Source organism: Vanacampus margaritifer, chromosome 1 (genome assembly GCF_051991255.1).
Source record: "Vanacampus margaritifer isolate UIUO_Vmar chromosome 1, RoL_Vmar_1.0, whole genome shotgun sequence".
Taxonomy (NCBI): Eukaryota; Metazoa; Chordata; class Actinopteri; order Syngnathiformes; family Syngnathidae; genus Vanacampus; species Vanacampus margaritifer.
Genome location: NC_135432.1, coordinates 15812336 through 15825496, shown reverse-complemented (window position 1 = coordinate 15825496; position 13161 = coordinate 15812336). Strand labels below are relative to the sequence as shown.

General features: G+C 38.7%; 1 protein-coding gene across 2 annotated transcripts in view; it reads left to right on the top strand.

Annotated features, from left to right (window-relative positions):
• Positions 1-598: 598 nt before the first annotated feature.
• LOC144059555 (collagen alpha-1(XX) chain-like) overlaps positions 599-13161 on the top strand; it is a 35055-nt gene continuing 22492 nt past the window's right edge. Inside the window, exons 1-9 of one of the 2 annotated variants that reach the window (XM_077578719.1) lie at positions 599-817; positions 4528-4644; positions 5378-5482; positions 8437-8580; positions 9717-9884; positions 9961-10152; positions 11359-11526; positions 12351-12470; positions 12556-12720. In XM_077578719.1, the coding sequence (XP_077434845.1) occupies positions 4533-4644; positions 5378-5482; positions 8437-8580; positions 9717-9884; positions 9961-10152; positions 11359-11526; positions 12351-12470; positions 12556-12720 (1174 nt within the window). In that variant the 5' untranslated portion in view covers positions 599-817; positions 4528-4532. Of the gene's footprint in view, positions 818-4527; positions 4645-5377; positions 5483-8436; positions 8598-9716; positions 9885-9960; positions 10153-11358; positions 11527-12350; positions 12471-12555; positions 12721-13161 lie in introns of those variants that run through there. The other variant, XM_077578726.1, reaches the window with a different exon arrangement.

Here is a 13161-nt window from a genome sequence, read left to right as displayed (position 1 = left end):
TTGATCTCATACAACTCAAAATTAGTTGCAGCCTAAAAAGTACACGTCAGGAACTGTTAGTGATCTGAAGGTAGCCGCGGTCTCAGTCACTTAAAAAAGAGTTGGTAACACTGCACTGTTATGGACTGAAAACTTGTAGCGCTCGCAAGGTCCCCTGCTTAAGAAGGATGCAAGTTTTCATGCAAGTTTGCCACCCGTTTATCTAATTTTGTCAACCTCAAATTGGAAAATGTACTGTGTTCACAGTACATCTGCTTTCATTTGACATATTTTACACACTTTAATGTCGTAAATCATGGCACAAAGCGTTCATATGGTAATTGAACACAACAAAACACACAAATCAAGGCCCAATTATTATCAACAAAAAATTCATATTAGTGTTTGAAAAAGTATGTAGCACTGTTACATAACCACCTTTATCATAAACATAACTAACATTTATATACGATGTGACACATCCAATATGGCGGAACCTAACCACCTTTATCATAAACATAACTAACATTTATATACGATGTGACACATCCAATATGGCGGGCACACTGGCGTACCGCAGCAACGTGGTCAAACCGCTCAAAGGCTTTAAGTATGTCTATGTTACCGCGCCCATGAAGGAGAGGCCACCGGGCCTGGCTAATTTTTGGAATCAAGTTTCTTCACTCACACACGAGCCGGTACCAGAGCATTGGGTGCATAATTACAGTGCATGCGAGACTGTTCAGTTCGATGTCGTTGACATCTCACATTGGGACACAATATGCTCTAAATGTGGAAGACTGATTAGCCTCGACCCGAAGCACCCGCCATCAGGCAGGTAAGCTCTCACCTTGCTTCCCCCCGCCCCTTCACACGGCAAAACCCTTTCGTTGTTTTGGATTCTTTTTTTTTTGACTCATGTAATTGTGAGACACTTACATGTTAAGTTTGTATCTTCTCAATCTTTTCTGCTTTTGTCATTTTTATCCTTCATTACTGCGCAGGTGCGACCAATGAGTCTTTTTTCCCTTTTCTTTTTTTTAAGCCGAGAAGCTATTTACACAGATAATTGCTGACTTTAGAGACACAGACACATTCCCCCCTCAAATTTAGTACTGTAGATTATATGTTGTTTAATAGTGTATTATTTTTATAGCTTTTTTTAATGGGATGGATGGATGGATGGATGATTCGGGATGTTTTTAGCTAAGAAGCTAAAACACAAAGGTCACCAAACTTTGAAACTGCAAGATCAACTTTTTTGAGTATACTGATTTATGCAAATGAAGGGCTACCAGTTTGAAACACAGAAATAATACATTTTCTCATATTACTTTTAATCACGTTTGCTGTATGTTGTTATTAATAATTAATCATACATTTATGTAGATACATTGATCGTGTTCATTATTTCTCATGCAACACACTTCCTATAAATCTCTCACCGTATTTACATTTTCAAATGATCACTTATACAACATATCTAGAAAATCACTATGTCCCGTTATCGATAAGTTGTTGTTTTTTTCCCCTGGTGCCCGCAGGCACTGGAAGCTATATTTTATGTTATATTAAACTATGCCACATTGAAAGCTAGGATAATATTATAACACTATTATTACGTATAATGTTAGTACATTTTATATTTTACTTTCTTCATTTGGTGCTACACAACTGAAGTCAACACAGAATGATCACAGTGCGACATTATCACTGTACATATGTATATTTAATGAGGACTATTATTATGTAATTTTGTTTTTACTCCTAATAGCTTAAAGATGTTACCATATATTCATAAAAAAAAAATGTTTTTTGTTTTTCAGTCATTATCCAAATAAAGTACTGGTGCATATTTTTCCTACTTGTGTGTTTGCATTTCAGTACTTTACGGAAGCATATTCCAGCCAAAACAGGGCGGGGGGGACTTCAACATCTCCTAATAACATGATAACTTTCACGTTTTAATGTGATATGTTTCACGTAATAACGTGATGAGTTATCACGTCACATTAATACTTGATAAGTTCACCATTACAAAGCAAAGCAATTACTTCTGGGTCAGTTCAAGTCTGGCGGCGTCCTTTTTGTGACTTCTAAATCAGAGTTACTAGCTACGTAACTACTAGTGCTGTATCCTACTGCAAAAAAAATAAATATAAATAAGGCCAAGTGTTAAAAAATATGTATGACATTAAAGCTTGAAATTTATTACATTATAAGTGATGTTGAACTTTTTTTTTTTTTTTTTAACTGGTGTGGCATTAGTACCCTTTCGTAGTACTTCATTACATCATTTCACAATTTAACAACCAATCTACAGGTAATTCCGTTATTATTGCTTTACACTTCCAGAAATGATAAAAAAAAAAGGGGGGGGGGGTCAAAATGGAGTCACCAGCATTACATAACGATGCTACTTTCTCTGTCTGACAGGCAGTCAGTCAGACAGGTACACACAGCAAGTGTAGTTCATGGCAATAGTCAGGCAAGCACAGACACATGTGAGGCATGAGAAAATGAAGAGCATCAGACCCATGATGGCATGCTGGAACTCCTCTCTTGGTTTTCTGCTTGTTCACAATATGGATGATCACATTCAATAGTCCATCTATCCATTTTCTATAGTTGTACACCGTATTGCAGAGGTGGCCAATCTCGGTCCTCGAGGGCTGGAGTCCTGCAGGCTTTGGAGATTTCGCACTTCCAACACAAGCTGATTCCAATCAACCGGATTGTTATCAGGCTTATGCAGAGCTTGCTGATGAGCTGATCATATATCAGCTGTGTTGGAGAAGGGCAACATGCAAAACCTGCAGGACTCCGGCCCTCGAGGCCCACCTCTGCCGTATTGCCAGTCAATCACAGGGCACAACCAACCATGCGCAACATATAAGTTAGACCATTGTACTTATGAAATTGTAAATTTGGTTAAGTATTGTTGTAAAACATAACAGATAGGGGTGTGCCCAAAAAAATCGATTCTCATAAGAATTGTGATTCTCATTTAGTATGATTCAGAATTGATTTTAAATGTCCAAAAATCAATTTATTTAAATTATTTTATACTGTCTTCCCTATGTTTGTGTGTGCCTTTTATTGGGAGCGCTGTTCATGTTGTACCCGGTTTGGCCACTTGGGGGCATTGTGGTTCCACGCGGTCTGATACACTGTTAAGTTGTAGCCACATTAGAGAGTAGAAGGAAAAAGTCACGATCAAGTTATTCCAAAAAGTTGTTTTTTTTGCAGCGTTGAGTCGTTCTTTTGAGTGATAAAAGTGTCGCGAGAAGTGCGCTGATTAGCATTAGCGAGTCAGACTGGAGTAGATCATTACGATTCCTTGAACATCTATAAATTGAAGCAAAAACCATTGTCAATCAAATCATTTTGAAAAAAAAATCGTTCTTAATCGAAAATCGAATCGTGCACCCAAAAAAATCGGAATCGAATCAAATCGTGAGACTTTCAAAGATTCCCACCCCTAATAACAGATATCTACTGGATATATTTGCACTGTATTTTTATGTTGTGGCGGTAGCAGGCGGCCGGCTGTCTCTCATTCGCTTAAAACCAGGATATTTAAAGACACGCCTACTCCTATTAGCCAATCAGATAACAGTGATGTCACGGCCCTCCTCGGCCTGCATTCTCGAGCCAGGTTCGAAGAGGTAGTTTCGGGGTGGAAGTGGTTTAATGGAAAAGGCGCATAAGAGTGTTAAAATGGTGCCTGTTCACTTGTTAGTTTTTATAATGACTTTGGAATGCATTATTTCTATTTCCGTTATATATTTTTTTACCAATTTAAAAAGTAATGTTTTAACCTTGGAGCGTCCAAGGTATAAAGAGGTGATGTTTTATTTAGTTTTTTGAAAGTTAACACTTTAGTTCTACTATATCCCCTACAGGTATTTGCACAAAAGGATTCCGAGGATTTGAGGAATCTTATGTGTAGTTTTAGCATTCAAATTGCACCTCACAGACTGAGGCTTGTTCGTTTTATGAGCTCCTTTAAAGTGCAGTGTGAGTCTTAATATTACAGACCTGTGTGTGTGAAGTCCAAGGATCTCTAATGGAGCACCAACACGCACCTAAGTACCTGTTGTCAGACTCGGTCATAAAGCATTTCCCACGGGAAAGAGGATGATTGGGGTGTTATTTCCACCAATTCCCTTATGCTTGCGGTACAAATCAGCACTTCTAAGGGATTTTTTTTTTTTTTTTTGCAGAGGATAAAGAATATACGCCTGCTGTGTCTGTCTCCAGATTTGCTTTTTGCTAGTGGAATTTTGTAAGAATTATTCACTCACTGCTGCTATTGCTAATTTTGAAATATGATGCCACTATAACCCGTGGGCAGTATTTTATTTTGAAATGGCTTGGTCAGAACCAACAAAAAGCCCAAAAATGGTCATAATAACGCCTAGGGGTTAAAGTGCTAGTAACTCCAATTTTTTGCTTGCAATTCAAGACAAAAAAAAAAAATCACCCAAGATCCAGCTTGTATCTCAAACTCCTTTTTTATGTTACTATTGCTTTGTGTGCTTTCAGGTCTCATGTCCCTTCATCGGGCAGCCTCTTCCACGACATCATCCTTATCATTTCACTGGATCATGTTGCATTTCCTGTTTGCCATCCTGCTGCTGTCATCCAAAGCTCATGGCCAAGGTAGACCGTCCGCCATCACTGCGTCACCACCAGCGCATATGCTGCAGTTCAATATATGCAATTTCATAACCTTTTGCATACTTATTTTTCAAAGCACAAATGGTGTTTATTTTGGCAAAGGGGATTGACTGGCCACCCTTCCCAAGTGTTGCCTCCTTCTTTTGTAAGGATATTGTTGTTCGCCAGGCTGTGTGACCCAGTGCTTAACTAGCTCCACTTTCGACCCCATGTGAACCCTTCAGGGGTCAACGACCCAAAAACGCACAAAAGCAGAACGGCCATGTGGTATCCATAGAATCAATAAGAACATCCCTTCCATTCATGTTTATTCTTCCCTGTCTTCTTTGTTTCCACCATCTTTTACCCTCATGCTCTATCTATAACTCATCCACGTTACATACGAAACACTGACACACTGTAACTCCGCGACATGACCTCTGACACTCGTGGCCCGCCATAGCATCCTCTTCCTGTTTCTTCAGGGGACGGGAGGACAGGACACGCTTTGACGGAGGGAACGGGGCAGCTGCGGTCGGGGGTGGCAGGAGGGTGGGAAGGCAGAAACATGAAAGATGCTACTTGTTGGGAAAAAAAACCCCTGTTGGAAATCATGCAAATGAGGAAACAAAAGATCATTTTTGAGGGGAAGGAAGGGGCATGGGGACAACAGGAGACACGGAGAAAGTTTATTTCTGTCGTCACACGTTTAACTCTTCCTTATATCTTTGGCAAGGTCGCCTTAAGCTGACGGTCCTCTCCGAAGACCGATTGCAGATGAAATGGAAGGAGACCGACGGTCCCGTTCAGGGTTACAAAGTCCGAGTAAGACCCATCTCAGGTGAGACTCGAAACCCTCGTGCTTAAATCTTTTATTTCTTTTAAATAGCTGTCCATTGTCCTAAAGGTACAAAAGCAAACCCATCTGTTGTACAAAGGAAAACTCTAAATAAAGTTGAACACAATCTGTTTCAGGACACGGGTCAGCCTGATTTGTTCATACCGGTAATAATAATAAAAAATAAAAAAATCCCATTGGGCATTGAAGTACAGAAATCCCCATGCATATTCATAACTCACTATTTATAAATGTACCTTTGTATTAATTGCGATACGATTCTAACTTTTTTGTTAGATTCAGGTGGGTTAAGATCCAATTTGATTCAATTTATATATCAAGAGCACAAGTCAAAGTGTTTTTTAAGTTAACAACTCAAATTACAGCACCGTATATAAATAAACTCTCATTTAATTCATGATTCATTTTATTTTATTTTAACGGAAGTCTTAACCTATAAAACCAAACCATTTACTGTAAAAGTAATTAATCTTATGGGTTATTGTAATACAGAATAATAATCACACATTGTTGAGGAGGGTGGCAGGTGTCACAATTTCATTATTTTTTTCAAAATTGTTCTGCTCCAATCAATCTTTTTGAAAAAGTTTTGTAAAAAAATAAAAAGTGTTGAGTTGCAATACTGCTACTGGTATGTCCCGTGTCCATTTTCACGTATGGCTTTAGAAATGTATTTTTCCCAAATGTTTTTATTAACTCATTCACTGCCATTGACGGCTATAGACGTCAAAAATTCATTTGAACGATTTCTATTAGTTTCACATTTTTTTACACTTGTGTATGAAAACCGAGGGGGAAAAAAATATTTTACATTTAGAACAGATATAAAATTTGTGAATAATCTTGAGTGAACTAGTGAAGTCATGTGATTAATTACAATTAAAATTTTAAATCGCCTGATGCCCCTAATTAAGAAAAACGAAAAGATTATTAAAAATTAAGGTCGTCAGACGATAATTTTTTAAAATTGTAATTAATCGCATGACTTCAATAGTTAACTCACGATTATTCACTTTTTTTTCTGTTCTAAATGTACAACAAAAAAATTATAGGTTTTCATACTCTTGTTAACAAAAGTGGAAAAAAATGTGAAACTAATAGAAATAGTTAAAAGGAATTTTTGACGTCTATAGCCGTCAATGGCAGTGAATGAGTTAAAATACAAGTTGGATGATTTCAAGGGCATTTTGACTTTACACATTCCGTTGTATATGACTTTTTTGGCATCCTTCCTTTTGGCCACCAACCAGATAGTCCTGATTTAACCTTAGGAATGCGAGTCGATCCCTGCAGCCTGTGACAACTTGCTGCCTGACCAAAGGAGATATTTGTACTGCCTTTTTTTGTTTTCTTGGGCGAGTATAATATCCTGTTTACTGCACTGTTGTACTGTGTGTACTTTGTACTGTATATGATTTTTTTTTTTATCTTAGTTTTAAAGTGTTAAGACCGAAGTGGCACTGGATCGGAAATACCGTTACTTTGTCTTTGTGACACTTTTGTCATGTAAGAGTATTTGTCGATTTTCAGTTATCTAACCACATCTTTAGACTTGAAAATGTCAAAATGGCTCATTTCACATTTTCCTCACACGACGTGGCCACAAATCTCATCAATTATTTAATGCTGAACTAGTTTTACTTATTCCCAGCATAAATAGAAAAATACTAAACTAATGTTGTCTATTGGCTGCATGATACAGAGTTGACACAACTTGCTTGTGGTGTTTTTGCCAAGTTGCTGGGAACTGGAATGGAAGAATATGTAGGTCATGAGCAGTGTGTACAACAGGGCATGGAAGAAAACTCATTTTTCAAGTCACACAATTGGGAGCTTAAAATAAAAAAAAATCACCGGCAATTTCTTCATCTTGCATCAAGTTTAAAAACAGCAATTAACTCATTCACTGCCATTGACGGCAACAGACATAAAAAATTCATTTGAACTATTTTTATTAGTTTCACATTTTCTTTCCACTTTTGCTAACAAGAGTATGGAAACTTAGGGAAAAAATTTATTGTACTTTTAGAACAGATATAACATTTGTGATTAATCTTGAGTTAACTTGTTAAGTCATGTGATTAATTACAATAAAAAAAAAAAGTTATCTTGATATCTTCATATTCCGATGAATATGCATTGGACTCGGGGCACTCTTCGTCGTCCGATTGAACGTCCGCCTGAGCGTCCGCCTGAGCGTGCTCGGTTGTGCTCCGCGTTTTCCGGTGTTAGCATCGCTAGCCCGTGAACCTTTATGACGTCGTCATAGCCGCCGCGTCAGCGCTTCCAACTTCGGCGTCAACCTCGGAGTCACCATCATCATCATCGATGATGATCATCGTCGTCATCAATGTGCTCTTTAGCGTTGGTCGATGCTTTTCGTCTTTGAAAAAAAACTGCTCGACCGTGAGCTGCTTGCAACCGGTCGCCATGTTCTCTTCCCTTCCCCAGCCATTGTCCCCTCTAGCTCCGCCTCACGTCTTCTACTGACGCCTACCCAATCTTGTCAAAAGAGAGTCATTGCTGCCATCTAGGGGCCAAAAATAGTCATTAGGCTAACTAGATCTGCTTGAAACTTTCACCACAGCTGGCCAAGGCTTTCCTCCACCCGTTTCAAAAAAAATAAAATAAAAAATTGGATGACGTCTTTTAACATCATTGGCGGCCCTCCGTAGGTTTTTACTTGATGTCTTTTAACGTCCATGGCAGTGAAAGAGTTAAAAATTTGTGACGTCAGACAATAATTTTTTTAAATTGTAATTAATCGCATGACTTCAATAGTTAACTCACGATTAATGACAAATAAAAAATGTGAAACTAATAGAAATAGTTCAAATGAATTTTTGACGTCTATAGCCGTCAATGGCAGTGAATGAGTTAAAAAAAATAACACTCATCTTTTAACTTTTCCTATATGTCTTTTTTTTTCTTTCCAGACGTGCCACAGCCGGAGCTGATGTTGACCACCACACGGGGTCGGGCAACCGTGGCAGGATTGGACGCCAGCCAGGAGTATGCCCTCCAAGTTCTCGTGCTTAATGGGACCACAGAGAAACTTCTGGCAAAGCGACGATTCACCTGTAAGAGACGCAGCAAGGTGGATGGCAGATATTTCAAGGGTTGGGCGACTGGTAAAAGGACAAAATGGGTCAACTAATCAGTTCTGAGATATTAATACTGTAACTTTATTTTAACTGAATTTTTTAGTTTACCAAAACACAACATTTGAACCGTAATTAGTTCTGATGAACTACTGTTTATGGTACTAGGGGGTCCTCGGTTTCGGTTCTGTTAGTTTTTATTCGTTTTAGTTATTTAAGAAAATGCTTAATTTTAGTGCAATATATAATTCATTAACTGCCATTGACGGCTATTGACGTCAAAAATTCATTTGAACTATTTCTATTAGTTTTAAATTTTTTCCCACTTTTGTTAACAAGAGTATGGAAACCTAGATTTTTTTATTGTGCATTTAGAACAGATATAAAATTCATAATTAATCGTGAGTTAACTATTGAAGTCATGCGTTTAATTATAATTAAAAATTGTAATCGCCTGACGCGATAAAAAAAAAAAAAGACTATTAAAAATTCGGAGCGTTGAATTCTATCTCTCAGGTTGTACCGAGCATCACTGTGACTGCATGCATGGTATGTAACGTAGCGGCAGGCCAGTAGGCTGCTGGAGAACCACGCCACCGGTTGTAGGTTACTGTGTCGTCTCTCACACATGTCCAGGCAGGCCTCAGCACCTCACCACGAAAACTTGTAACATTAGCTGTCATGCTGGAATGAATGATGGAAGTCTGGGAGTTTTTTCACCGCTGCTGTTTGACTCCCTCTTTGGCTTTGTGATTATCTCAAGCCCATATCAATTGTTTCCCGCTTTAAAGTTTGCCCCTCAATTTGCAAGTTGTTGACCTTGTCTTCAGACCAATATCACCTAAAAATAAGCAGAGCTGCCTGTACTACTTTTTATTTATTTATTTATGAAATGAGCCAAAAGCTGCTATTTGTTTGCTGTAAATCAGGGATGTCCAATGTATGACCCATCAAAGCTGGAGTCATTTGCCGCCCGCATTGACCACCAGTGTTTTAAAAGTCAGGGAACACTTAATTAAGAAAGTTTTTAATTTAGACACTGTAATAACTCACAAGATTGAGCTACATTCCTCTCCTTGGAACCGCTGTGTAAAAGAAGCCTTTGTGTCATCTAGTGGACAGTCTTCGGGAGGAGGAGATGGTCCGTAGCGGTCAAAAGAGGAAGCTGTTGCCAGGGGCGTCTGGATCAGGAGACCTGGATGATGTCACGGAGGCTCTGCTGGCTCAGCCTACCGTTCTGTATCCAGACCCTTTGACCACAACTCTTGCCACTACGAATGCAGGTAAATTCATTCTTCAGACTTCTGAGGATCTCGATCATTAACGATACTGCAATGTGCCATGACCTCCCCCTGGCAGAGCCACCAACTATAGAACCCGCCCCTCCACCCCTGGATGACCCCCAGGACAAGTCTAACAAAGAGAAGAGGAAGAGGAAGAAAGAAAAAGAGCGGGAACGCTCCAAGGTGGAAATCAAGGACCAACAGGGAACGACAGTGGGCAAAGAGGAGAAACCACACAAGACACCCCTTCCAACCCAGCCGGTTACAGGTAACCTCGGTCACCCTGGAAAACCACAGATTTACTTTATTAATAGGAAAAAGTAGCCTTCTTGGCGCTACCACGTGTCATGATTACATGTACAAGTCCACGGCATCAAATACACTGATGGCCAAACAAAAAAATGCTGCATAGGCATAACAAAAACAAGGAGGCGCCACCTTGTGGCTCGGTGTCATACTGCGGATTGTTACAACATGTAGAATAATTTGTTATAAAGTCTGAACTGCCACCATCAAACAAATATATATAGATGTAGGTTTTTAACATTAAGGGCTCCATTTTTGTGAGTAGTGCAAGAGGTGTAGAGGTGGGTTAGACCGGGTTTTGGTATTTTCAGACGTGCAAAGGCTGGCATATAAAAAAAAAAGAAAAGGAAAAAAAGTGGGTTTCTAGGTTTGTGCCATTGTGGGCGTGAGCACAGCCAACTCCATTCGCCGCCAATCAGAGTGGCTCCTCTCATTACCTTTCAATGTGACACACTCACATCTCGCATAGAGATATCTCTGTGTGAAAAGGAAGCAGTGATCTATATGTGACCGCGTGGCACCTTTCAGCAATACAGTAAGAAGTTAATATTTTGTCTATTATTTTTCATGTACACTTTATACCCTTAAAAACATGTTTTTCCACTTGCTGTGGACTAAAAATGACATCACAGTTTCCCATGGCTCAGGGAGCAACCAATCATGGCTCAGTTTGCAAACGTCACATGACCAAACCCAGAAAACAGGCGAGCCGTGAGTGGTCTTGATGTCATATTCAGTCGACAGCAAGTGGCCAAATGTGTTTTTAAAGGTATTTATTCGACATGAAAAATAATGAAGTTATCAAATAGACAAAATCACATCCAAAAGATTCATTTAAAGAAGGCTGCTATGATATCATGGGTTTGAGAACAGGAGGCTTGAGAATAGAATGTGCGCTGACATGATGACAGTGTTTACACAACAGGAAAAGATAATGAAAAGCCATGTTGTTTGGCCGCCGGGCTCGTGTGTCGTCACTCGTCGCATAGCTCAAAGAGACGTGCGTTTACACGGATGTTCATGTACACATCATGCTGATACGTGTGCTCTGTTTAAATATATGCACTTAATGTACTGTACTCAGTAATACGGCATATCAAGATCCTAGCATGAACCTCCCAGAAAAACATTTCTACGAGTCAAACTCTTGGGAACCATCTTTTTCTAGGCCCGTTTCCAAGAAAACCTTTCGAGTGCAAGACCGATGCTGCAGCGGACATCGTGTTTTTGGTGGACGGCTCCTGGAGTATTGGACGCACCAACTTCAGGCGGGTCAGAGACTTCTTGGAAGGACTGATGACACCGTTCCGCATCGGGCCGAAACACATTCAGATTGGTGAGGCTAAGTATCTATTGGTTAGGTCAGGGGTCTGGAACCTGCTGCTCTGGAGCCACATGGGGCTCTTTAATTCCGCTCCTGTGGCTTCCTGTGGATCTTTAAAAAAAAAAAAAAAAAGTAGAAATAGTTTTTTTTAACATAGTTGGTTTTATTTTTTAGATAAAATATTATTTAAATGCCTTAATGATTTACATTAAAAATTCAATAATTAAATGTTTAATAAATGCAAGAGTCAAAATTTTTAAGTTGTCAGAAAAGGAGAGATGAAAAGTAGAATTTTTTTTTTAATGACCTAAAAATGTCCAAAAATTAACAAGAGAGAAAATTACCATCCTTGAAATTGCCAAAAATGTTTGAGAATTGAATAAAAAGGCAGAAAAGAAAATGTTCAAAAAGTAACCATAAAATGTCCAGAAACAAAAAAAGAAATCCCCCCAAAATACCTTAAATATCTTTTGAATTGTCAAAAAAATTCTTAAAAAAAAAAAAGCAGAAAAGAAAAACTACATAATGTCCAAAAACTACAGAAGAAATCCCCTAAATGGCCATCTAATGTGCACAAAATTGCCCAAAAAAATCTGAAAATGTATTTAAAAAAAAGCGGAAACATTTAAAAAGTAACTATAAAATGTCAAAGAACAAAAGAAGAAATCCCCCAAATCACCATATATATGCACAAAAATGTCAGAAAATTGACAGCAAAAAAAGGGCGGAAAAAATGTCCAATAACAGCCATAAATGTAAGGTGAAAAAAAGCGCACAAGCTCGGTACATGTGTTTGGATCCAACATACTTAGAAGAAGCCTGTGTTGCTTTTTCAGGCCTTAGCCAATATAGTGGAGACCCGCGAACAGAGTGGCAGCTCAACAACTTCACCACCAAAGACCATTTGGTAGAAGCAGTAAGGAATTTCAGATATAAAGGAGGAAACACTTTCACAGGTAATATCTGGCATGAAGTCAACCTAGCTGTATTGTTGTCTAATGTTCAGAAGGTATTTATTGGATTTCTTGCATTTCTCTGTAGGCCAAGCGCTGCTCCACGTCATGGAGGAGAACATGAGGGCCGAAGCGGGCGCAAGGTCGGACACGCCCTTCTTCCTTGTGCTCTTGACAGATGGTAAATCGCAGGATGACGCCATTGCGGCGGCAAACCGACTCAAGAATGCGGGTGTGGAGATCATCGCTGTAGGTGAGATTTTAATGAGCCAAGATGGGGTGGTGTGATTTGGATGCAAAACATATCATCTATGACGGAAATTGTTACATTTTTGTGACAAAAGGGGTCATGGAGTTTTTGAGCATTGTCATTGGATGGCTTTTTTGTCCCTATTCACGCAATAATTGGGCAATCTACATATAAATTCTGGAATGCAGCATCTTGCTTAACTCATTTGCTCCCAAAAACGTGTAAATATGTTCTTTTATTTTATTTTATTTTTTTTTAATTCTGAGAGAGCTCAGTCTTGTTCATTCGGTAATTACCGATTCGACATGTCATGACATATATTGATATATGATATTTTAAACTGTCACTAATTTTATTAATAAATATTACCATGGTCCCAAAGACGTATTTATACGTTTTTATTTTATTTTATTTTTTTAATGCTAGAGCATAGAAAAGGTTCTG